Genomic DNA, 27422 nt, shown 5'->3' on the forward strand with positions numbered 1-27422 from the left:
CATCATTGTTTTTTTCTGTAAAAATCTGTGCAGTATGTAGAAGGAACTAAGATATCCTTTATTTTACACACCCATGACCTACTTGTTCGCAAATTAAGAAGTCACTCACGTATTATTCTACAAATTACAGAAATTCTACTATTATAAATAAAGTATTGGTAACAGTCTGCAGAAAAGCTGAGGTTTAAAAAATATCTTTTTAGATTGAATTGTTTTCTTGGGTTCTTGGCTGGACAAAAGAGGCGAGTGTGCTGAGGGGCTGCAGTTATCTCAGTGAGTGTAATAACAGCAGAAAAAAGAGGAGCGAAGAGAAGTTTTTAGACAGCAGAGATAACACCTAAACAAGAAAACAATTACTTTAGAGAGGAGCTTTGGTGAGTTTTATTAAATAATCATTGGAGCTGTAGTTTTTTTTCTATCCTCACAAAGTAACAGTTTAAAAAAGAATTCTAATTGTCAAGTCAGTTTTATCTATACAGCCCAATATCACAAATCACAAATTTGCCTCAAGGGGCTTTACAATTGGTACACCCTCTATCCATGAATTGACAATTCGGCTAAGGAAAAACTCCCACAAAACATTTGAACAGGTTGCAAATGGAAGATATCTCAGGAAGAGCAACAGAGGAGGGTTCCCTTTCCCAGGAGCATACAGTATGGACAATCAGGATGACAAAATTAGAAACAGATTGTGATTGCAAGCGCTGTAGTAGATGCCAATTTGTCTGATAAGATGCTCCACAGCGCTACAAGAGGTCAAAAACTCTACAGCATACCTACCTACAGGAAAGCAAAGCTTGTCATGTTTATTATATAATTATTGTACAATATAGCGATGAGCATTAGCTGTGGCAGCTGTTTAACATCCAAGAAAGTGAAACAGGGATGTACATCATTATTATTGTTCATTTCAGCAGTTCCCATCTTCTTCTCTAACCCACTGAAATAAAAGGTTTACATCCACTAATGAGATTATTTATGTTTGAGAATATGAAAATGTTTAACCACAACTCTACAGATCATCAGCTCCAGTCCACACTGACAAACTGTAAAGAGCGACTTGTCGCCGTCAGCTGGGAACCTCCACCAGTGTCTTTGTGTGTGCGTCTGTCAGCAGAGGAGGAGGGTTTCAGGGAGCAGCGAGGGCATCATCACTCAGGCATCCTCTTACTGGGCTCGCTGTACTCAAGCCTGGGAACCAGACTAATGATGACCAATTCTCATCAAGCAGGTACTCTGAAACTGAAATCAGAGCCCTACTTCACAGCGTGGTTTCCAGCATTTTTAGACAAAAGCTCAAGGAAGAAAAGTCTGTAATGAAACGTGTTCACTGTTTGTCCCTTTCTTTAAATAATATTCTTCACTGATGAGAGAAAAATTTTTAAATGAGGTGAACCTGATGGCACTTTGTGTGAATAACTACAGCCCATTTGTCTCTAAATTTTCCAGCATTTTTACACTTTTTATCCTATTCATTAAACAATACACTTTTAAATAAACTAAATGATAAACTAAATAAAATTTATGGTTTAAATTTTTTAATCTCTTTCATCAGGATCCAAAGCACTTTGTTCAGACGTGATGTTGCTGGTTTCTGCAGGTTGTTTTTTTTTTATTATTAGATGTTAAGAAGCTCTCTGAAAAGGAGAATGAATTTCTTATGAATGTCTGTTTGAGTCTTAAAAAATATAGACAAAACTGTGTTACATTGCCAATCAGGTAGTTGGAACATCTGTTTCAATTGTGCTAAGGTGCTTTAAGTCATTTGTCATTGTGGTATGGCTGTGTTAGGTCCCCTGTTCCTTTGTAGGGACCCCCCCCCTCCCCTTGTGTGCCTTTTTTGCAGGTGTAGAGTCAGGTGTGCAGGAGCCTGTTACCAGCTGCCAGCCATCAGCCTCATTATGCTCTGCTTCATATACCGGGACCTTGCCTCCACTCAGCGCCAGATAGTAGACTTATGTTTCCAGTCAGTCATGTTCAAGCCATTCTAGACTAAGACTAATTATTGTGCCTGCAACCTTGTTAACTCTGTTCTTCTTCTCTCCACTCCTGCCCTCGTACGCCCGGGACAGTGGGCCCATCCCTGAACCCAGTCTTGCACATTTAGTATCTTGTAAATAAAACCTTGTTTTGCTTCACCAACCCATGTCTCTGAGTCCGATTTCTGGACTTGAGTCTGACAACCCCACCTCAGCCTAACTGGCTGTATGGATGCAGTGCTGTTGCCATACCTACTGCTGCAGTCGGTTGGTCCACCCCTTTGGTGCTGACTAAAATGTCTCAACCAAAGTTGGATCGATTGCCAGAAATTTTGTACTGATGTTCATGGTCTCCAAAGGATGCATTATAGTGACTTTGATCCTCTGACTTTTCCTTTAGTGCCAACAGGTTGATATTTGAGGTTCAGACTGAAATATCTGTTGGACACATTGTCACAAATTGTGGTGCATACATTCAGGGTACATGATTGTTAAAACTATGACGCTCCTCTGAGTTTTCTTCTAGCACCATCATATGGATATACTAATGACATTTCCCATCTGTCTGAGCTGTACTTACTAGTTTGCTAATGTACTTAAATAAGATGTTGAACATACATAAACATAATACCTGCTAAACATCAGCATGTTAGCATTGTCTTCACGAGCATGTTAGCTTGCTTACATTTGCATTTAGCTCAAAGCCAGTGCGTCTGCAGACTAGGTAGACGCTGTGTCCCGAATCCATACTACCCACTAAATCCAAGCAAGTTTTGAGAATGCCCTGTGTTCCCACTCGAAAACTGAATATATTAAGTGTAATCAAAACAGCCAGTATTCACAATAAAAAACCTTGATTTTTGAATGCGCTGTTAATTGACACTTACCTTCATGCTCACAGCTGCAGAAAATGAAAACATATTGTGCATGATGGTGAAATAACACCACAGAAAAAAAACAAATCCTTGGGTATCCAATTTGATGTCAAAATGTGTGAAGTTTAATTGTTAGTCACACTCCTGTGTCGCTGATTGATTGACATGTATCAGTCATAGACTGTATATAAAAATGTATCAGTGTACTTAAGATGTCTGTGAAAGTTCTCAATTATCCAGGTCGTAGTTAAAATCAAAAGTTAAAATCAAGGACAACTGGACTCGATTGAAGAAACTTCAAGACAATTCGCCTCTCATCCAAGAGGCTTCTTCAGAACTGAAGAGTTGCCCTTGATTTAACCCTCCTTATCAGTGCACTTATTGTATCATTTCCTGTTAGTATAAAATGTTGGAGTTTGGTCATTTTATCAGAATCAGAAAACGGGTAATTACCAAGTTTTCACATGCAAGGAACTTGGCTTGGTGTTTTGGTGAATTTGGGTCACAATAAACATATAAAGAGAAGAGAAAACAAACAAAGTACAAAAACTGCAAAAGACAAGAAGAAATTTACAATAAAAAATATGACAATTATGTAAAATATATGTTTTTAACTGAAATGAAACTGACATGAGGGGCGGCTGTGACTTAGAGGTAGAGCAGGTCACTAATCAGAAGCTTGGCAGTTTGAACGCTGGTTCGAACGGCGGTCCAATCGACGGCTCTGGCTCCTCAAGTCTGCATGTTGAAGTGTCCTTGGGCAAGATACTAAACCCCCAAATTGCCCCCCTAAGGCTGTGATCAGTATGTGTGTATGTGTAGGATTAGTTTCTTTCTCATGAGTAGTTGGCACCTTGCATGGTAGCTTCTGCTACTTTGAACGGTTGGAAGGTGCTACACTGTACAAGTACAGTTCATTTACCGTGATACTAATTGCTTCCAGATGTTCATGGAGGTTAAAACTGTCACCTGAGACCTGAGACAGAAAAATAGGTATCTTGAAAGTATCCTTTCCTGAGCTCTGAAAGTTTGTTATCATATCCCAAAAAAAAGGTGGCGGGATATCCAAAGTTTCTTAATCATCCAGAGGTAACTTCAGATGCACGCCCTGCAGATGACCTTCACTTTCTCGTTTTGAGCCGGGTGCTCACTCCTGAGAATTTAATCCGTGAACTCTCAGAGTTTGAGGATTACTTTTTTTTCATGCTCTGTTTGAAAGGCCTTAAAAGACGAGAGACAGAGAGAAGAGGGAGATTTGGCGATAGTCCCGATAGAGCTATTGATTTGGTGTGAGGACCTGCTTCACACCTGGCAAGGTTCAAGAAAGAGAAAATAGCTGAGAAGTTTAATCAATGTGCCGACAGCTAATCAAAAGAAGTGAGATGTGCCAGCAGCCCGTGGTTACCAACTTGAAGGGTGTGTGTGTGTGTGTTTTTGTGTGCGCCTCTTTCCACCACCAAGTGTTTGTACCACAGTGGATTCATGCTTGTTTGTGTCCTTGTAATTACAGATGGTGTATATCAAATATATTTTGTGTAAGAAAAAAAAACCCAACCTCAGATTGGTTTCTTTCATTTGCGAACAAGACTGACATGTTGGAATTTTTTTACTCAAGGTGTCAGGTCATCTGCCAGCAAGGCAGACTGCAGCTGAACTCAATTACCGCCTCCCATAAAAGCAGGCCAAACACAAAGGCAGCATCTGAATAACACGATCGAGACTTCCTTCACTTTTTTAAACAGTTGATGTAAAAATATACAGAATATCAGTATGATAAATCAAAACACGTAAAATATATCTTATTAAAGAAGATTCAATTCAAATATGTTTTCTGATTAGGTGTGTGGCCAGACCTTGCGTTTGTGTCCTTGGAATCATAAAAATGGATGATACCATTTATACAAAGCGTTTTCTCTCAATAAAGGAGTGAGAGAAATGCAGTTTTGTCAAGATACTGTGAAAACTGAATTTTCAATTTCAGCAAAACTGGATTTGATAGTGACTTTTACCTTTAATTATCGTAATACACTTTTAGCAAAGTTTAATCCTCTCACCTCTCTGCATTCATACAATTTAGATTGTAGGACCACAGGCTCTCAGCAGATCTGTGTATACTATAGTGTTACTCTGCTCCTAACAAAGTTTTCTTTTAACTGCATATCTATCTATCTTTATATCATATCATGGGCTCATGCCTGTTGGTGTCCAGTGCACTCCTGACAGTCCACCTCCATGTATCACGATCTTGTGCCATTCACTTGAGTGTGTGTATATCTGTCTGGCAATATTCCTTGATATTGTCCCGCCACTTTCTGTTCGGTGTTCCTCTCCTCGATGATTTATTCATTGTGCCAAACACCATGTTTTTCACCAGTTGATTGTCTTCCATTCTACAGACCGGTCATGCCAAGTTTCCTTTTTTTGATGATTTGAATGAAATTTACTTGTATGTCCCACTCTTCTCCTAACTATTTTCTGTTGCTAGTGGATGTGTGGAAATCTGTAGCCCTTCATCTCAAATGCTACCAGGGCATCTTTGTCCATGTGAGTGTCCATGTCTCAAACAAATACAATACCACACTCATCATACATGTTCTAATGATGTCAAGTTTTTGTTTGTATGCTGATGTGCTTGCTCTTCCAGATGTTCTTGAATCTGGCCATGACTACCATAGCATTTGCGATTCTTTTCTTATCTCCTTTCCTGCAGTCATTATCCCAGCTCAGTAGACTGCCAATGCTGATCTTTAGCTTTGCTGCCTCTCCTGCTTCGTTAAATTCTCTCCAGATTTGCTTGGAGATTGTCTTTGATCTCTGCCAGTGTGATATCACCTGCAAATTTAAGGTTGCTTATCCTGGAGCCATTCACTGAAACTCCAGTGCTTTTGTCCTTAATTGCATCCATGACTCTTTCCACGTACAATATGAGATAAAAGTAGTTGGAGATATCAGATCACCTTATCTTGTTCCGACTGTTGTTGAACCAGTCTCCTAACACTTCGCCTCGCACTGCTGACTGTGAGGTTAAATGAGCAACCAGGAAGCACTAAATTAGAATTTTAGCTCTTCTTGTACACCAACTTTGAGCTTCAGATGGCAAAAAGATTTCGTATTTTGATTATAAAATAATCAAAACATATTCAGCTTGAAAAAAACTGACAGAGCTTTAATTTACATTTATATGGTTTTTAAATATGATTCGATGAAAGGCATGTTACATGTATGTAACCCAACTTAGCTTTTTGGTAATATGTAGTGGTGCCAGTTAGTAGTAATTGTCAATAATAATAATGTCAAGTTCAACATGTGTTTAAACTTGAAAAACGAATATGGACAAAGAAGGAGGTCTGTAAGTTATTTCTGGTTCAATGCTCTAATAGTCAGTATGAGCTCTGTGTTTTGAATCACAGTGCTGTGAAGGACCCCGTGTACAGGTTACTTTTTTACACCTTTACAGCACTTTTTCTTTTAAAGTGAACATATACAAAAACAAAGGTTGTGACACGGGTGACACGGGTTTATACACTGACCATAACAGTGAGTGCACACGCCCTTCTTTCTCCTTATAGAAGGTAAACATGTCTGCGTTTTAAGTGTTTACTTCCTGCCGTCCCTGCCAAACTTTAAATGTAATAAAATGCAATTTTACAAATAAGCCACTGACGATTTCATCAGCTAATTTAGTGTGATACGGCACCTCTCTTCCTGCAGAGTCAGTTAGCCCTGCACAAACAACGGATCCTGTCAGCTGGATTCTTCCTGTGTGGTGTTTGCATGTTCTCACTTTATCGGCTCCTGTTTCCTCTGAGTGCTCCGGTTTCCTTACACAGTCCAAAGACATGTAGAAAGGGTGGATTGAATATTCCAAGTTGCCAGAAGTGTGAATGTGTTTTCCCCACTGTGTGACAGACAGCTGCTTGACCCAGGACATGCTGAGGAAGCCTCTAGTCCTCCTGTGACCCTGAACAGGAAATAACAGACATATAAAAACAGAGAAGCATGACCACAATCCCACCTGTTTGCTCCTAATGACTGTTTTTAAGGCTATTTCATGATTTAATTCAGAAATGTTTCCCAATTCCAACCCTGAATGCACCTCTTCAAGGTAAAAAAACAAACAAACACGGTTTCTATCAGGATCCCTGAAAGGTTTCCAAGACATCAATTTTGGTTACTGCAGCACTTTTGCATTCATGTGAATTCAGCATCACGAAGAAAACATATATCTGCAGACCCAGGTTTATCTTTTCCTGTCTCCCCACCAGAGCAGATAACATAAATATTCTCAGATAGGAAAAAAACACAATTGACATCCTCCAAGCACAGAAGCCTAAATGCAACACTTATTTTTTTCATTTTATCAGCATGACTGGAAGAAAAGATACATGTGTATATTAAATGGCTGCAGGGATAATAAATCCTTTTTACATGATAATGCAATGAATGTGTATTTCTGTCTCACATGATTATGACTGCTTTTTTTCATACATTAAAAGCCTATCGTAGTTTAATATCTCATATGTTTTGCATATTCTGTGCATCATAAACAAAACACAATTTGTGTGATCTACTAAGACAGAGATCTATGGTGTTGTTTACTGTTAGTTTACTGTGTAATGTGATTTAAAATATGTGTGAAAGTGACTGTATAGGACAAAATATGAAAACAGTATGTTCAAATAAAAATGCAAAAATGAGTAAGGAAAGTACTCTATAATGCTGCTTTCTAAACTGAACACCTGATCAAAAGAAAGTACTTAAAATATATATACATATATATATACTTAAGCAAAACTGAATAATTACACTGCAGGGAGGGTTATTGGAGTGACACATTTGTTATTGTTTTGAATTTGTATTTATGAGTCAACCCTGTCGACTGGATTCTGACTCTGTGTATTGTTTTGTGAAATTGGCAGCAGTGTGGCATCCCAAAAGACCTGAATTGTTAGAGTCACAGGAGCAAGACACCAGTAAAATTGAATTATTCTACATTTCCTTTACACCCCTTGCCTCTTAACAGGGAGCCCTGCTGGCCCCTAGACCCCACTTTGAGAACCACTGCATCAGAAAATTTGTTTTGCACTACAAATCTGAGATCTGTGGCAAATAGACCATCACAGCTGCAGTGTGAACACAGCCTGCACAGCCAGAACCTGAAGACTGAATGATTTTTTAATTGCAGGTGGACAATTTTTTTTCAAACTGATCCCAAAGTAATATCTTGTTTCCACAGGTTCTGTATTATTCTGTTTCCCATATGACAATAGCTTTGTTTTCACCACATCGAAACAATGAGAAAATATCTTGTCCTCATGAGATAAAAAGTACCTTTGTTTGGAACATTGATCTTGTTCCAACATGATGTGTTCAATAAAATTTAATAATAAAAATTAACAATCGTAATGGAATCATTTGTAAGAACAGCATATATGGATGTTGTACCTAACATCATAGATAAAAAATACCATCTTTTGGGATATTTGTCTCGTTACACCATGATTTCTTCCCACAACCGAAACAGACTGTCAACCTCAAACTGAAATCTTCTTTTAAAGTTTCTGCAGTTGGAAAGTGTCTATGGATGATTTTAAATTGTACTTCTTCAGCTTCTTTAAGATTTTAAATATTTTGAGTAATTATTCAAGATTGTTATGTAAATTTTTTTTGGCTCTTATATAATCATTAAAAAATTCACACTGCATGCTTTTCGTTATGTTTTTGTACGTGAGCCTCTGACCGGTTGGCAACCAGTGGTGGAATGTAACTAAGTACATTTACTAAGTACTTAAGTAAAATTTTGCCATACTCTACTACGTCTCATGTGCAAATATGTTTTTTTCTCCACTAGATTTGTCTGACATCTTTAATTACTAGTAACATTTGAGATTACAATATGGCATACCCTTCATGTCCAGGGAAAACTGTGTTATCTTTAAATTTGGTGTTTTTGAATTAGACTTTTTCTGATCTGTCTTTCTGCGCTCATGAAATTTTCAGTCTTTAGCGATGCTACACTTCAGGACGACACTACAAATACACATATGATGATCTTATAGAATATGATGCATTGCTGTAGATCAGAGGTTTTCAAACTGGGAGGTGGGCCCCTCCAGGGGGGCTCCAAACATCTTTAGGGCAGCCTCTGTGAACTGAAGTAAAACATATTACATTAGTTATCAAAAGGAGATCACATAGAATAGCCTAAATGTGTGTGGTCTGGTTAAAGACAGAGGTCAGAGATACAGGAGTTTTGGGGATTTTTACTGTTGGGAAATCCATGAGGACCATCTCCAAACACAGTCATGTAATTAACGTTCACTGACGGCCTCTGGTTTATCGGGTACTGGGTAAATGTAAGTGATGTGTCCAGGGGATCATGTCTTTCATTGTTTTACATCATGTACCTGGCTATACTAGGGCTGAGTGTGTTTGCGACAGATTTAGATTGAATGTCCTCCAGAGGACCTCTTAAAGACAACATGTTCCAGTAGTAAGATGTTGCTGACCCTGAGATTAGGATAAAAGCTCTATGTGCTGAGAAACTGCAGCTCACTCGGATGATACTCTGATGTGTGATGTGTCCCAGTGAGTTCCTTCTGCAGAAGACTTGAATAAAATTCACAGAAAGAGAAGTGTTTGCCTATGCTGTTTATTTGAAAACTCAAATCTCCATCACACTTCCCAGAGTCAAGAACTAAAAAGGGCTTTTGGATGGACCTTTTATGTATTTGGTTTAGTCTGAAGTTACGTCAAACAGCAATGTTAGCCAACCATGGCTTAACTGTTAAGTGTCTATGGGATGAAATATCATAATAATAGGCATCCAGGAATTACGCAAAACTAAGTAAGTAAACTAAGGGGGTTGGAGGGGCTCATTCTCCCAAGCTTTGTCTGACGGGAGAACCACAGTCTGTGACTTTGAAAACCCCTGTTGTACATTAAACAGTAACAGTACAACAGTAAAGTAGTTTAAATGATCTCAAACATCTACAGCAGTAAAATGCAACATACACACTAATGCAGCAGGAATATGAATCCAGAAACATCATATAATAGTACAACACATATAGGGATTAAAGTACTTTTACTTTAGTTAGTGTAAGTAGCCTACATTTTGCTGACAATACTTACATACTTTTATTTCAGTAAGGTTTTGAATGCATACCATTTACTTATTGTACAGTACTTTTACAGTTTGGTATTAGTACTTTTACTTCAGTATATGATCTGGGTAATTCATCCACTACTGTTGCTGCCACTTTTCAGGCACGCTGTAAAAAGCAGCAGTCAGGAAACCAGAGGCGGTCACGTGACACAGGCTGGAGGCGGGGCTCTGCGTCTGCACCGGCCAGTAGCAGCGCAGCGTCGGCCCAGGTCCCAGCAGTTCCATGGGAAAAAAAAAACCGTGAGAGGAGACGAATAACGGTACACTCCAATTTTTATGTAGTCTGCCTTTAACCGCACCGCATCTGCGTGTCCTCTTGTGATGCACACATGAAAGAAAGTGTTTGGAAACGGACGCGGTGAACGGCGTTTTTTTGGGGGGGGGCTGACGAAAACAAGCGGTCCACCATTGTCTGCGTAGAAATAAGAATGGCCTGGATGTGGAAGGTAAGTGGAGGTTTCTCTCTCACAGACATTTCAGCCAAAAAGGGGGAAACACATAAGGAGCTCCTGACGTGGCTGGCTGCGCATTTAAACGGATGTGAGGTGAAATGTGAGCCGGCGTGGAGGTGGTGGTGATGGTCCGTGGAGGTGATTAACCCTCCCCTGGTTTCTCTCTGTTTGCCTGTTTTCCTTTGTGGGAGTCTAAATGTGATTTTCGCTCCTGCCCATATGGGAAAGCAAGGCCCTCGTGTTTGTGTTTTTATTTATTTTTTGATTTCAGTCCATGCTTGTGTTTATTGCTGTGGAAAAAGCAGTCAGATGCAGGCCAGCCAGCCAGCCTGCCAGCTGTGTTCCCTTCACAACATCCCCCATGATATGTTCAGGTGTTGACATGATTTGAGGAGTTTGGCCTGTAGAGCTGCTTGAACAGATGAGGGGGAAAGTTAACAAAAAGTTGACTCTCATCCTCTTCTTCTTTTCTTTTCAGTTAAAAATCAGTGATTAACAAAATTTGACATCAACATCACTGCAAGAGATTAATGTGTGGTTGGACAAATATGGGACAACGATACACTGCATTTGTGTCAGTTAGGTCTGTAACTAATATTATCCGTGATTAATTTCTCAATTTCTCTCTATAAAATTTCACAACATAGGGAAAAATGGCCATCACAGTTTCCTCGTGTTCGAGGTGACATCTTCACATAGTTTGTTTTGTCTGACCAACAGTCTGAAACCCAAAGGTATTGAGCTAACACTGATAACAGAGGCAAGCAGAAAATCCTCACATTTGAGCAGCCGGAAACTAATGACTGATAGTTGTTTCTTGGTAAATGTCTTAAAAATGAATTGTTGGAGATCCATTTTTTGTTTTTGCAATTAATCATTTTGTGTATAAAATGTCAAAAGATGTTGATTGTCAGTAACAGTTTTGCAAAGTTCAAGTTGACGTCTTCAGATAGCTTGTTTTATCCATGCAACAGTCCTAAAACCCCAAACTGGTCACATTTAAGAAGTTGAAATAAGCAAATTTGGGGAAAATGACTCAAATGTTTAATCCATCCCGAACTGGTAATTAGTGAAATATGTAGCTGAACTAAGAAACTGGCAAATTCAGCTCTTTTATCCATTCAAATGCTTATTCATTTCTCAATTATGCATTTTAGCTATAAAATGTCAGAAAATTGTGATAAATAAAGTCCAAGGTGACATCTTTGCATTGTATTCTTTACACTTTTTAAAGCACTTTGTAACTTGTTTTTGAAAAGTGCTCTACAAATAAAGATTATTATTATTATTATTATTATTATCATCATTATTATTAGTATTATTATTATTGCTTGTTATATTCAACCAACATTCAAAAAACCAAATCTGCTCCATTTCCCAACAAGATAAAACAAACAGCAAATCCTCACATGTGGGCAGCTAGAGCCAGCACATGTTTTCTCCTTTAGAACTGATTTAAACAATTAATCGATGATCATAATTGTTGTTGATCAACTTGTTTTGTCTGACCAACAGTCAAAAACCCAAAGATATTCCTTTTACAATGACATTAAAGAGAGAAAAGCAGCACATCTTTATATTGGAGAAAGTGGAATCAGAGAGGGAAAATAGTGCTAATGAATACTAATGGATGAATTGACTAATCATTTCAGCTCTAATGGATTTCTGTATGAAAGTAAGTGTGTGTGTGTCAGTGTTTCACAGGCACATAGCCCTACACACTCACACCATGTCACCATCACACCACTTGATGCCACCCCCCCCCCCCACACACACACACACTCAATTACAAACATATGAAAATGTTGTTTTACATGTCATCTGTGTTTTACCTTCTTCCACAGTTTGCAAGTGGCTACATTCTCTTATGAAGTTTGTTAGTAGTTTAAAAACAAAGGGACATTATGGTTGAAATCATTATCATGATATTGACTATATAGTATCAGCTACATACAGGCTTTGTATAAAACTGAGATACTTTTAGGTACCAAACATTGGCGTTAAAGACTTGGTCCAAATTCTTGGATCAGAAATTTCTGTGTGATCTGCTTACTGTGTGATCTGCTTATTTTGTGGAATGTTGAAAAATGAAAAAGGGTTTTGTAGGAACACTTTTTTATATTCTTTCATGTGAGGCATAATAATCATTTTCATAACTGAGTCTGCCGATTATTTTCTCAAATAATTTGTCAATTGTTTGTGTATGTAAACCATAGTAAAATAGTGAAAAATGGCCATCATATCTTCTTAAAGTCCAAGGTGAATTTAGTCTCACTCACTTAAGACGTAGAAAATTTCTTGCGTGAAAAATGACTGAAATGATAAATCAATTATCAAAATAGCTGCAGATTATTTTTCCTGATCAACATCAAAAATAGTCTTTTATGCGACTGCAAGTCACAAAATGCAAAACAAAAGTGCATTTGGAAATGTTGCTTTCATATTGTTTGCGTCTTGTCTGTCACTCTGTCGCCGTTTGTTGTTTCCAAAGGGTACCCAAAATCCTGCCGCACAAATGATTTAAAAGTGGCGGGGCATCTTCTATGCTAATTTCACCTTGTCATGCTGGAATTGTGAGAGAGCTTTTCACCCCAACGAGAAATATTGTTATGCTGTAATATTGCAAGATCTCGTCCTCGCCCCTAGTTGGCACAGGTGTTGAAATATCTCGATATGCCAAATGTCTGCAAAAATCACATAAAACGAGCATGAAAAAACAACAAGTGTAAAACACTTCTTGCTTGCTTGGAATCAAACAAATGACAGATTAATAGCATGTGACGCGGTGCTAATTGAGGATTTTTCTCTTCATTCATCCTGCTGGCGTCTGCAAACAGTCTATGTAGTTGCAGATATTACAAGCATCACTTCTTCTGAAGAGTCCACATGTATATTTTACAGAGTCAGACAGTCTGTCACACAGTCTTAGTTTGGTTTTGTCAGACTTCGTGTTTTGTGCTTTCACACAAAATGCATTCAATGACTACTTTCTCCAAAATCCATGAACTCTTTTCTCATTACTACTTCACCACTGTTTTGGTTGAACAAGTTCATTTTGAGACTTGTATGAAGTGTTTTGGTGGTTTGAGTGACTTTTGCAGGTGAGATTAATTGTTTGGCCAAGATGCATGTTGTTAATGCAGACTGTGTGAAGAGTTTTGAAGTGGCTTTAGTGTTGACCATTGCATCTTAGCAATTGAAAAAAACTGTAAAGACACTTTAAGGTTCCTGTCAATTCTCCAGCACCCAGAAGAAATGAGAGTTTAGTCACTTCACAAACTCATTCAGGCTGTTTTTGTTATCTGAGTCAGGAGTTATTTTCACTCTAGAGTTGGCGCTGTTTTAATAAAAAAGGAAAATGTAACTACATGGTACAAACTGCACCACAACCACAAGTGCTAACATTTCTGATGGTTATGGTAAGGGTAGGGCGCTTCGGGGGCTGTCAACAACTTTAACACAAACATAGCTAGCTAGCAGTCTTTTTTATGAAGTTGATGGAATAAATGTTCTTGCTAATAACTTAGAAATTCATTTAAAATTTTAAAAAAATATTAGTTTTCAAACGTTGTGTTTTGTTCATATCTTGATCACAACTCTTTAATTTGATTTAATTAAGGGTTTACAAAATGGTAGCAAAATGATTCACTGTCTACTTGTGACCTCTTGACACAGATTTTATGTTCCTTACAGTTTTTCCTCGATTGTTTACACGCATTTTCTGAAAGAATGCCTCATATTCTCAGACTTCTACACACAAATCAAAAAACACACAATGGGCAAAACCCCTCAATTCTCCTGCAAAATGAAACTTTACATTCAAAACAATGTTATTTCTTCTCAAAATGGTATTTTGTTTTCAAATGACACACAAACCATCATATGAATAGACATTCATAAGAACCAGTTGAACACTGATGTGCTCAATGTAAAACACTATGATGAATGGAAAACACTTCTTCTCCATTCATCATAATGACTTAGGCATTTTTTTTTGTTCAGTGTTACACTTACTACAGACAGTACATACATAAGTGTTGTAAAATATTTGTGAATATTGTTTTTATACTCAGAACACACAAATACATGGAAATATATTTTATTTGTCCCACAAAAACAATGTACACAGTGTACATCCCATTCCCAACCAACACAAAGCTGCACATACACTACATACAAAACAGCAGAAGAATTTACTGTACACAGTTACAGTAAAAAAAAAAAAAAAACTAAAGACAAACTATGCTGCATCCTCTCCTCTGTTGCGGTCTGGCCACAGCACCTCATCCACATCACAAGCAATGTTTTCCCTGGCCAAGCAGCGGGGGAAATGTCGCCTAGCATGGTGATTCCAGCCATGAAAAGCATCAGCTGCTATATCTCCACATGCATCCTCCATAGCTTGGAGAAGAGGTATACGCGTTTGTGGATTTCGGTCATACACTTTCCATCTCCAGGCAGAAAAAAAAATTCCTCAATAGGATTGAGGAATGGAGAATATGGAGGAAGATAAACAACTAAAAAGCGTGGGTGGGCAGTGAACCAGTTACGAACCAGAGCAGCCCTGTGGAAACTTACGTTGTACCAAATGACAACGTACCTGAGCTGCTCTGAACCATCTACCTGATCTGGTGGAATGAGTGTGTTGTGTAGGGTGTCCAGGAATGTGATCAGATGGGCGGTGTTGTAGGGGCCAAGGGTAGCATGGTGATGGATGATGCCGTGGTGGGTAATCGCTGCACACATTGTGATGTTCCCTCCGCGCTGGCCAGGGACTTCAACAATGGCACGCTGGCCGATGACATTCCTTCCCCTCTTTCGTCTTTTTGTGAGGTTGAACCCAACCTCATCAATGAAGATGAACTGGTGCTCCACTGCAGCCACCTCTAGCTCAAGGACTCTCTGAAACACGTTGGCATCCATTGCTCCATTGAAGAGCTCACCTGTTGCCCTTTTATGCTAAAGCTCTGATTGCTAATTGGAAAACGGGTGTTTGCCCTTGAGTGTAAAGCAGGAATTGTGCTTGTAGTTTAGCAGAATTGGTTCAGGGGGTTGGTGAATGAGTTACATGTTGTTGTCATTGTGTCTCAAGTACCAGAATTTGTGTGTGTGTAAAGTTTTGACCAAAGTGGGCCATTTTCCTTTCAAAGCTTCAGGTTTAATCGTTTGAATAATTGGTGAGAGCCAAAGAAGTAAAATGATCCAATCTTTTACAAAAAAGTTGGGAACCACTGGGCTCTGCGATGTTCAACACTTCCTCATACATAAATAACGAAATAGGTTGAAGTGTCCTAAAACGACTTATAAGACCGTTGGAAAGTGTAATGACAAATTTGACTGTATGACGGCTGCAAAGTACCAGTCCAGTGACAGGTGTACTAGACCTGTTATGAACGTATGTACATTATGTAAGTCACGTGACGTTTAAAATGTGGTAAACGTTGTGAATCTGTGGAAGTTTGGCTAGGCTAAGGCAACAAAACCACTTACTGTAAAACTTCAATTAATAGCCGAGTCCCAATAGCCGCCTACCCCGTTTACTGGCCTGGTGTGGGGACACATTTGGACAAGTAAATGCAGGTCTCTGTTAAACACCTGATCTGGTTTTTATGTAAGTTCTTTAGATGTATAAAACCTCTTAAACAACGCCGTGTCGCCTGCTTTAGCTGCTTTTAAGCTGCTTAGATCGTTAATACAAATATTAATGTTTAAAGTATGATCAATATGTCAGAATGGAAATGCTACACATCGTTAGATCAGTGAGATTCTCCACAATTCAATCGATCAGTTCATTTAACGGCAACAATGAGCACCAAAGTCTAATTCTTACAGATTTACCAGTGTAACATGCATAGTACAAGAGATGAAAAGAAAAAGAAAAGTGCAGACTCACGTTACCTTTGAAGCTCTTGTTAAGTGCGAATGTGTCCATTCCTTGATTATTATTCCTTTAGTCTGTAAGGGTCCACCGATCAAAACAGCTTTTAATAAAAATGTACCCAAGTTGTGAATCCTGTCATGTAAAGTCCATCGCTCCCTGTCTGCTAACTTCTGCCACACTTCTCTCATCCTGCACTGTGTTGTTAATATACACACAATATAGGCATAAACTGCCTGTCAGAGCTAGATCAAATAAATGACATGTATTTGATATTACTGGATAATTTCACATTTCATATGGACGCCTGTCCCAAATATTGGCAGGGTAAATTTGACTTTTGGTGTTTTCTGATCAATTTTCCATCGCAGTGTATTGTATGATTTTGCAGAGAGAGACAGTAACATGGAAAACATTATTTTCTGTCAGCCAACTGATCTGTTTGGTTTACCAGATTTAAAATTGTCACTCTACTGTGAATATACATTGGCATACAGTATGCACAGTGCATGTCTGATGATGTGTTGTTTAGGTGCATGAGAGGATGCATTTCTTAACCTGCCCTAGTATGATTCATGACACTGGGAACTGTTTAACTCTCTAAAAGAGGCCTGCAGAGAGAGCTCTGACATGCAGGCCTCTCCCTTTGTTAGCTTGTGTTTTAATTGGAGTGAGTTCATCCGTGAAGAACTTTGCTTTAGCTGGGAAAGGCTGCGGCTGCCATCATAACAATTTAGGATGAGCTTTCCCTCACGTCTCGTACAAAGATGGCGATGCTGCTGGTACTCCTAACTGCACATAGCAGAACAAGAGGCCAGCAAACAGGTTTTTGTGGCGGGTTCATGCGGGGACACACATGCAGAAAGCACACAAACACACAAAGGAGATTTTTAATTAATCACCATTTGTGTGTCAGGAGGTGTTGGAGCAGCTACGGGGAATGCAGTGAGTGTCCCAGTTCTTAAGAGTTTCAGGGATGAATGGCGCTTCTCTGAGCCCCCCTTGTCCCATGTGATTGTGTTACAGCACAAGGCAGGCTGATAAAAAGTGCCCCGCCACAGTTTTAGAGAAAGCACATGAGGGCACCGGCAGGATGTTGAATGAGGCTGAGACTCCGGTTTATATTCAAAGTTTTATCAGATCTGTGCTCCTTTTGTGCCATTCTCTCCTTTTTATCTTTTTTTCCTTCAAGAGTGTGAAGATTACATGTGATCTTTGGGAATCCATTGTTGTAAAGTTTGCAAGCTGGCTGCACAGGGGCCGGGTCCTGAAGTAAACCAGTTAATAGTAACAGTTTAATAGATTCCTTCATTCAATAAGTCATTGTACTTTTCAAGTCACTTTATAGCAGAAGTTTAGTTGTACTCATAAATATGCTGAATAGGAATCAATGCTGAATGAAAATCCATCCCAAATAATTATACAAAAGGAGTCCAAAACCATATTTTGCTAGTTGTATGTGAAATGTAAAAATCTAACTATGATCATCGAGTATTAACAATTACAGTCAAACTGAAATGAAAATTAATATTCTAAGAATTACTGGTCAAAATTGTAATTACCAAAAGTAAGACATTTAAATTTTATTTAGTGCCTTCTACATTTAATCTGGCTAAATTGGATAGATAAATAATAATCAAAATAATTTTTGATTTTTTAATTTTAATATTATTTTGCCATATTGCATCATAGGAAGGGTAAAGGAAGCATTTGGCGATAATAATAATAATAATAATCTTTATTTGTAGAGCACTTTTCAAAAACAAGTTACAAAGTGCTTTAACAAGTGTAAAGACAATAATACCCAAGAGACAATAATACAAAAACAATACAAGATAAAAGCATGATTACTGAGACTCCATCGTGATGCCATATTTTGAGCGGGTAGTTTTAAGACGCTGTGAGCTGTACAGGAATTTCCCCAGTGATGAAGTCTAGACACTGGTGGAGGATGGAGTGGACTTCTGATGGGCTCACTGGAAGGACGAACTGGGAAGACTGGCTGGGATGAAGTCCGGAGGTGAATGGGATGAAATGAAATGAAATGAAATGACAGCTGGCATCAGCTGAGAAAGTATGGTTTTTAAGCTTTGACTGCAAGGAGACGATCAGCTTACAGAGGCCGCGAGAAAATCTGTTTGCTTACACTAAAAGAGTAAATGCCCTCACTCAGCTGATGAGTAGGAAGCAGGAACAGACAGAGTACTGAATAGAGTAAGGATGAAGATAATCAGTCCTCTGGGGCGCCAGCTAGCTCACCTGGTAGAGCACACACCATATACAAGTCTAGTTTCGATTCCTTTGCTGCATGTCATCTCTCTCTCTCTCTCTTCAGCCGTTTTATCAAATAAAAGGCATAAAGCCCTCTACCTCAAGAAAAAGTCTCCAGGGGGGCGTGAATTTATTTCTTTTTTTCATGTCAGTCACTGTAAGTTATCTGTCTGTATGGGTGTGCACAAAAAATTGTTCGTAATAACACTTAAATTCCGACAGCCACACAGGCAGTTAACCAGACTAATAAATCAGCCAGGCCGATATATCAGTTGATATAAGGTAATTGCACATATATCGTATCACTGTATAGCTAATTTAAAATGAGCTATACACAGCTTGATTGCATGTGGTTTCACTGGCTAGGAGCTAAAAGTAGCTAATTTAAATTCAAATGCAATTCAAATGATGTGACTACACGGTTGGCAGTGGGGTTAACCATACATAGACACTTTCAAGTTGTAGTATCAGAAGGGTTTGCTGATCTTCCAATTCTACTGACAGAGTTAAGACTCAGTTTGTGCAAATATGTCCAAAAAACTTTTTTAACACTGTTTTGAAAATTGGAAAAATATGTACAACTATCATCATAATTTCCTAACACACAAAAAAGTTCAGAAAATTACAATTTCAGTTTGAATTGAACTGACTGAATGACCTAAAAGAAAGTCTTTGTCTTGAACTTTGCCATCCTTTCCCTAAAACCCTTCTGAGCCAACAGGGTACCATTTAAGCGTGTGGCTTCTTTATTATGGTAATGTAACCTACATCTGTTGTGCAAACACACACGCATGCATGCACACACACTCACACTCACTGCTGCAGAAGCCAGTGCAAGGGTTAGGTTATTCACAGTGGTAACCAAGGGTGATAACCTCCCTCCAGATCTGGCATTAATCCACACTGCAGCAGTCTTAGCAGTAGTAAGTGGGCCAGCAGGCTGAACTCACACATAACATCTTATCAGCATCTGGGAAGACTTAAAGCTTTACTTGATCTCGCTAGCTGTCGGCGGTCGTATTCAGGTAGTCTCTAATCCTGTGTGGTTTAATCATGTGCCACTGCCAATTCAGGGAGCTTGAACTCTGCCGCCAGGACTGGTCATTTTCTTGCCGTTTTTTTTTTGTGTGTGTCTGCTCCCTCTTCAACCCCATTTGGACAAAACACAAAGAAAAGACATCCAGAATTTAATGAAAGAGGTGATATGGCAGCCTACAAATTAAGTTCCACTCTGTAATTGCAGTCACGGTCAGCAGCATAAAATTAAATGTCACTCACAAAGAACCTCTAGGCCATAACCCCTATTATTACTGTACAAGCATTCACAAAGGAGCTTTCTGTAGCTGTAACGTCAAGGTTGAAGTTTTGTACTTTAATTACCCTAAAACAAGAAGACAGAGCCAATATTCACATAGAAAAGAATTATTAATGTGCCTTCGCTCTTCCAGACATCAGAAGAAAGTGCAGACACATTGTCACCAATGCAGAATTTTAAGCTGCATTTTCATTTTAAAGGGGAAGATTTCTTTGCCCTCATTGACTGAATGAAATCTCGACTTTCAAAAGAGGACAGTTCCAGCCTTTACTTAAGTTAATCTTTCAAGATTTGACTTTCTTGTAACTGTAACTGAGTTATTTTTTATACCACCAGTAGTTTTCCAGATTTTATAAATCATCTCAAACTGCTCCCACATTATCTTCCTATGCATGGTGCCATTTGTGGAAAAAACAGAGCGAAATGTTGAAATGTTTTTGAAATAAAAATAAATTTGAGGGGGTTGAATTTTGTCCCCACCGGGGATAAAAATAATTCAGCAGTGGCAGGGATATATAGACCAGAAAGGGGGAAATCCCTGTTCCTATGCCTTCATGGCTCTTTCTACTCCCTTTGTCTTTGGTGATACTGTAGGTGAACTTTGGGACCAAATGGTGTTTTTTGATAGTAGATTAATGATTGGAGTAAGGCTGCAAGAAACAATCATATTATTGATTAATTGTTTAATGTATAAAATGGCATTCACAATCTCTCATAACCCACGGTGATGTCTTCAGTGGGCTTTAATCAGTGGTCCAAAACCAAAAGATAAGCAGCGAATCCTAATGTTTAAGAAGTTGAAACCAGAGAATATGTGGCAAGAAAAGAAATTTATGTTTTCTGTTAATGTTGTAGGAAAAGCTTTCCGCCAAAATATCTGATCTTGAAATAAGATTAGTCTTGGTTTAAAACAGAAAATGTCCTCAGTGACTTGAAGCATGAGACATGACCAGTGTTGGGCAGTAATGCGTTACCATAATAATATTACTTTTCCCAGTAACTAGTAGTGTAACTAATTACTTTTCTAAAACAGTAATATTATTACTAGTTACTAAGGCAAGTAACACTGCGTTACTCGTTACTGAACGCACCATCCTTGACGTAAATCCACGATTGTGCAGCAGGTCAGCGGCAACTTATGTTGTTCATGTTGCTTATTGCCAAAACTAAAGGTGGAATGGAGAACAAGGGAGAGAGGCGTTCTTTCCACAGCTGTAAGTAGCTACTGCCATTACTGTGTCACAGTCTAAGATGCAAAGAACATTGTCGTCTGCTTCTAAACTCTGTGCAACCAGCAAAATGCTTTCAACAGCGAACATTTCTATATCTGATTTATTGAAGCATCTGCTCACAGCAACGTCAAACTTACAGAAGGAAACTCTAGCAGCTTCTGTCACTGATGCTTGGTCTCGTCGGGAGAGAGTGGTGTTAACGTAACGTTTTATAACTACCAAAGATTGCTCTTATAAATTGCCTACATGTGCAGAAAAACAGTAGTTCAAAAGTCTGGTTTACTTGCTTTATTTTTTTATTTTCTTTATGTTAAGAAACGTTAGGCCTAGGCTATATGCTTAGTAAAAACCTACTCCTTGTTGCTGTTGAATATGATATTAGTTAGTTAAATTATTAGTTTAAAAGTAGGGAGAGACTGCTTTGCTTGGGGGTGGAGGGGGTGGTAGTGAAAGCAGTGTTTCCCATAATTAGCCTATAATTTGATGATAATTAACAACGCTGACCGCCACACGTTGATTTTCTAATTTGTTTTAGGCTAGGCGTATTCTCTCTGTCCTGAAGACCGCTGCACAAACCCCCCCGCTGTCATTCTGTGGGAAACACTGGAAAGTAACTTGTAACGTAACTACTTACTTTTATCACCCAGTAATAAGTAAAGTAATAATATTACTTTTTAAAGGAAGTACCTTGTAATATATTACAATTTCTGAATAACTTGCCTAAAACTGGACATGACATATTAATTAACATTTAGCATGAAGTCCTGTGTTTTAGTACAGCACCATCCTGTAACTCTGGTCCAGTAGATAAATGTAGCGCTGAATAATTGTTTCAGCTCTAGTTTGGAGGCTTAAGTGTTCTGTCTTTATGAGAAAAGACGTTTAAATCCTGTAGTTTAGAAAAATGACATTTTCAGCTGTGCATTCAGATTTCATAAATCATCTCAAGCTGCTCCTAAATGATCTTTGGTCTCTCTCTGGCATTCAAACAGCTTGAATTATTGTTTAATTTCCTTTCAGCAGCATTTTCTTTGGGTTCTTATATTAATATCATTGTTTTTCTTGGTGTTTTTAGGAAGGATAATTTGCAGATACTCAGCTGATTTGTCTGCAGCGCACACTTGTTCTTGAGGGATTAAAGGGTCACACTCTATTTTAGGATTAAGACCGGCCTCAACGCTTCACTCTCCAGTCAGTTGTGAACTTGTACTCGTAGATGAAGACAGAGTGATTGACTAAGTGCCGTTAGTACAATCTGTGAGTCAGAACCAATGCTGCCAAGATGGCAGATCGTTAGTGCGGAGATTGCATCATCTGGCCCCGATAGTTCCCCCGGATGGACTCACGAGTTTAGGGTTGGCTCATGATCCAGGAGGTGATCTGCCAACTTACTGCTGCGAGGAAATAACAAATACCAGATGGACCTCACATTGTGTATGTATGAAATGACCAATTGTTGCTTAGTCTGTGTGAGATGTGACATAGTGTGACCAACCTGGGTTGAACAACCTGTTAATGCTGCGATAACCTGAGATATATGTGTCGTTAGACCTATGGGAGAAGGGAATTAAAACAAATTCTAAGGTGGCAAGAAAACAGAAACATTTATTGGATCAAAAGTAGAAATACCACACAGCAAAAATACTGTTACAAGTAAAAGTCCTGTGTTTAAAACTTTACTTATGTAAAATTACAAATGCATCAGCATCAAAATATACTTAATAAACCCACACACCTATTTCCAGGAAAAATGCCTAAAATAACATACTCAAAATGAATCAGGAATAACTCCTCAAGCATTAGGCCTAGATGCATAATTCTGGTTTCGTTTGAAAGGTAAGGAATATGAACTGAGCCTATTTATTTTTCTATGAAAGAGTAAATGGAGATGCAATAAAGGAAAATATGATATTTTCATCCTCGCCTGGTATAAAATCTATATTTTAATAGCAATATCACAATCAAAACCATCATCCAACTCATTATAATTCAACTGAATATCTTCTAATACACCTGGAATACAACTGTAACTGTAAATTTAATGAAAAGAACAGTTATTACGCAATTATTCTTAAATATACCAGCCGAATGTCAATGTTTGGGCCACATTTACTGTTTATATGTTCACTGGTATTGGGAGTTTTCTTCAAAACACTGTTTCTGTCCATACAGCCATGTTCCAAATAACATAAAGCTTCCAAAACATTGAAATATTGATAAAAACTGTGACTATTGATCAACATTCCTGTGACCCAAAACACTCCCATGCTTTACTGGCCCACAGCTTGAGAACAGAGTCCTACAGGGCTGTAAGAGGGCTTTATCGGCCAGTAAACAACGATAAAGACCGTCTGTTCCAAAGCAACACTTCTTCTCTCCTTCATTTTGATGAGAGAAACGAAACCTAAGAGCTCAGCTATTGTGCAATACCAAGATGGCGGCCCGGGACAGTCTTTATACACAGCGAAAACGGCTAAAGTATATATATATTGGTGTGTTTGTTGTTATTATTAGTTGGCTAATTACTCTGTGAATTTTGTGATTTGAGTGATATGAGTTACACAGCTGACCAGAGATGGAGCTGAGCTTTCTTTAGAGCGGTCGGACTGCAGTGTAGGATGAGATGAGAGATATCTGGATGGCAGTAAATGCAGTCATGTACAGTGATTACAGAGCGATTTATGTTGTGAAGTTCATTTATATGCTTGGTGTTTGATGTGTCTTTGGTGTGGATAACAATGGTTGGTTTGAGATGCTATGAGCCTCCTGGCTTCACGGAGGTGTGTGCCATGCATAGGGTGAGAAAATACTATGATTGTCCATGGATTTTCCATTAGCATTTTGTGTGAAAATCGATCGTGGGGCAGGTCTGTGCCAAAAGTATAAGAAAGAATGGTCTATTTAAAATGTATACATGCTATATGATTTGATTGTAATTATTGATGCATACAATGTTTGCCTCCAAAATATAGTGAAGAAGAAGTACAAAGTACCATAAAATGTAAATTCTCAAGTAAAATACAAGTAGCTCAAAATTGTAATGAAGTACAGTTCACGAGTAAATGTTTAAGTTAAAATCTGTTACATTCCACAATTGCAGTCCAAAGTGACGTCTTTAAATGTTCCGTGTTATCTGACCCACAGCCCAAAACCTCCAAAGATATTCATTTTGAAAATATATAAAACCGTTAAAAAGTCTTTGAGAAGCTGAAATAAGAAATTGTTTGGTATTTCTGTTTGAAAAATGACAAACAATTGCACAGTCAAAATAGTTGTCAGTCCTTTCAGCTCTAACAGCCATTACTCAAAACTAACAATTATTTTCACCATTGATTAATCTGTTTATTATTTCTACTTTCCTACTATTCTGGGTTTCAGCACTCTTAATCACATGTTTTTTTGGCAGTTTTATCAATTTAAGAGCATTATGTCCTCAGTTTTTGTTCATTTCCTAACATTAAGTAGTTACAGATTCATAGAACTCAGAGCCAGTTGTATGCATTTGAACAGGTTGCACCATTGCACATGGGCTAACCAAAGCCTCATAAGAAATAGATCAGCAGAGGCTATGTTTGATAAAGAGTCACGGTCTCCGTGGACTTGGCTTAGAAGTGCTGTCCAGATCACATAAAAAGAGGCCATACAGAATCAAAAGGAGCAGCAGGAGGAATCAGACTGAGTGGGAAGATAGAGAGTAAAACCTAAAGGAACTCTTCAAGTGTTGACTTTGCTTTGTCCTTAAGCAAAACACTAAATCCTGTTTAGCTGCTAGTTTGTACCTGACCCCAACCTTTTAGCTGCTTGTGGGAAGGGGCAAGTAAAATCTTTCTTTGGAGTATCAGTCAGTATCAACACAGTCTGAGGTCACAAATGAATTCTTGCCACACTAAATTTCATCATCATTTTGATCCAGGCTGGACCCAACAGTAATGCAGAGTGCCCTTGATCTCAGAACTACGCTACTGTAATCCTGTATGTATTTTCTCAACAGCTTTTCCAGACAGTGAGGTGGCTCAAGATCAGGCTTGGCTGCTGTTACCCTGAGTAACGGCCGAGTTTGTGCAGCTCGCCTTCGCCATGAGCTTTATGTGCTCCGCCCTTGAACTGAGCCTCTGAGCAAGCAGAAAATCCTTGTAATTGCATTAGTGTTGTCCAACTGTGCCACACCCCGCTCCCTCCAGACCGGCTTTTTAGCTTGATTTATTGCCTTGACATGTCAGGATTTATTTTCATCCTATTGCAGCATTGCGGACAACATCAGATATCCTTGACAAATATCCTGGCTTTGATTGCTCTTTTCTTTCTCTTGGTGGTTCTATGAAGTCAGTGATAGGCTCAGTTGGAGCCAGGTGTGGTCATAGTATGGCCCCTTCCTGTGGGCTCTTGACCAAGCCAGCTAATAAAAGGTTTCTGTGCCTCTGTTATTATCCCCAGTGGAAGCCTGTCGGTTCTCTGGGCGCCAGCACCGGGAGGCTGATTGCCTCCGTGAGCTGAAGAGGTTGACAGACACAAATAGAGGCTGTCGGTTAACTGAGGGCATTAAATAAAGTGCAGTCGATTTTATTTCATGAAATGTAATCCCCCCGTCTGCTTTTATGCTCGCCTGTGCCCTGGAACTTTCTGTCGTTATGGTCGTTACGAAAAAAAAGGAAATGAGCAGCTGTTCAAAATGCCACGGTGTACTCTGGGTAATGTTGCATCTGCTCACTGGTCCTGCTGATGTTTTGTGAGGAACCTGCGCTGCTCTTTGCCGAGTCACACCGCCGTGTTTGAGGTTTCACAGGTGGTTTTGTGATTGTTTTGTTTGTTCAGATTTGTATTTTGGCTTCTTATCGATCTCCCTGACGATTGCATGTGTTTGCTGCTGTTTTTGTTTGTACTGTTGACTGACACTGCTACCACCTCCCCATTCCTTAACCCCCCCACACCCACAAACACAAACACAGACCCATTGAACGTCACTCTCTCTCCAGTCCCTCATTTCTGCAGCACAGAGGCTTTGACAGTAACGACTTTATTGTTATTTTCCAGCATGAACGCCAGCGTGTGCCGCATAGCGGGGCTGTTTGGTGGCCTTCGTTTCACCTGGCTGGTTTGTTTATTGCGTGCAAGTTTCACAATGCTGTTGTTCGAACTCTGGGAGAACCTTCATAATCTAAGAGGATTAATGAAGAACAACAAGCTGCTCTGGCAAATCATTTGATTGTTTTGGTGGTTAGAAATCTCAGAGAAATGGCTGCCACTTTGAACAAAGAGGATTTAGTTGACTCAGATTTTCTCTCCCTCAATGAAAACTCAGACCATAGTAAGACATGACTTAAAACCATGTCTTAAATGCAACATATCCTTTATCTGATCCAACATGTCATATATGTATTTGTTCTGCAGCTGCAAAGTCCTTCACTTCTGTCTTTTCTTATGTTTGGCACCGACTGCCATGTAACTTGACAGACCTTTAGAAAAGGTTTTTGGCTGTTATACTGGGAATCATCATTAATCATTAGTTCAGCAGAGGGTGTTAATAACAATTATTTTCATTACCAATTAGTCTGTTGATTATTTTCTTGTCTAAAACCCAAATATAGCACATATAAAAAGCCCAAACTGCAGAAAAATCTCACATTTGAGAAGCTGTTGGGCATTTCTGCTTGAAAAATGATAGGTTAAAGTTAGTTAGTTAAAGGGGCCCTTCACCAATTTTACATGTGGAAATCAGTGTACCCAACATGGCGAGTAGCACTAAAAACCTGGTGTGTCCATCACGTATGTGCCACACCCGCTCAGTATTGACCAATATTGTGATCTCCAAAATATTGACATCAGTATCAGCTTCAAAAATCCTGTATAGTTTGAGCTGTGCTGTCAAATTGCATCATGGTACATGTAGGATGCTACATTTTTGGAGCTTGAATCAAAATAACTATCATGTAAGAGAGAATAATTAGTGGATCGACTAATTGTTTCAGCTGTTTTTTCCTGTTTATCTTTTTCTTCTTCTACTGCTTCTTCTTCCACTTCAGTTGGATGAGAAATTTTGTTGTGCTGAATTAGTTGAAGACGCAAATAACCTTGGCAGTTGGAACAATGCATTTGGGATCTCAAGGTATCTTAGTCATCATCCCTCTCAAGGGCTGAGCTCCAAACAGGACAAATTCCTTTATTGCTAAGCCACTTGAAAATTCAGTGTGCTGCTTTCTGTCTCTGGCAGCCTTGAGAAGTTTCCACGTCAGACACATTTCTTTAATAAATAAC

The 27422-nt window shown here is 38.8% G+C and overlaps 1 protein-coding gene across 1 annotated transcript in view; it reads left to right on the top strand.

Annotated features, from left to right (window-relative positions):
- The first annotated feature begins 10225 nt into the window (after window positions 1-10225).
- The window catches only part of st6galnac3 (ST6 (alpha-N-acetyl-neuraminyl-2,3-beta-galactosyl-1,3)-N-acetylgalactosaminide alpha-2,6-sialyltransferase 3), an 85238-nt gene continuing 68041 nt past the window's right edge, over window positions 10226-27422 (top strand). The window contains exon 1 of the mRNA XM_038717484.1: window positions 10226-10468. Coding sequence (XP_038573412.1) covers window positions 10451-10468 — 18 coding nt within the window. The 5' untranslated portion in view covers window positions 10226-10450. The remainder of the gene's footprint in view (window positions 10469-27422) is intronic.

Source organism: Micropterus salmoides, unplaced genomic scaffold (genome assembly GCF_014851395.1).
Source record: "Micropterus salmoides isolate LMB-PRFRI ecotype aquatic unplaced genomic scaffold, ASM1485139v1 Ms_hic_scaffold_14, whole genome shotgun sequence".
NCBI lineage: Eukaryota > Metazoa > Chordata > Actinopteri > Centrarchiformes > Centrarchidae > Micropterus > Micropterus salmoides.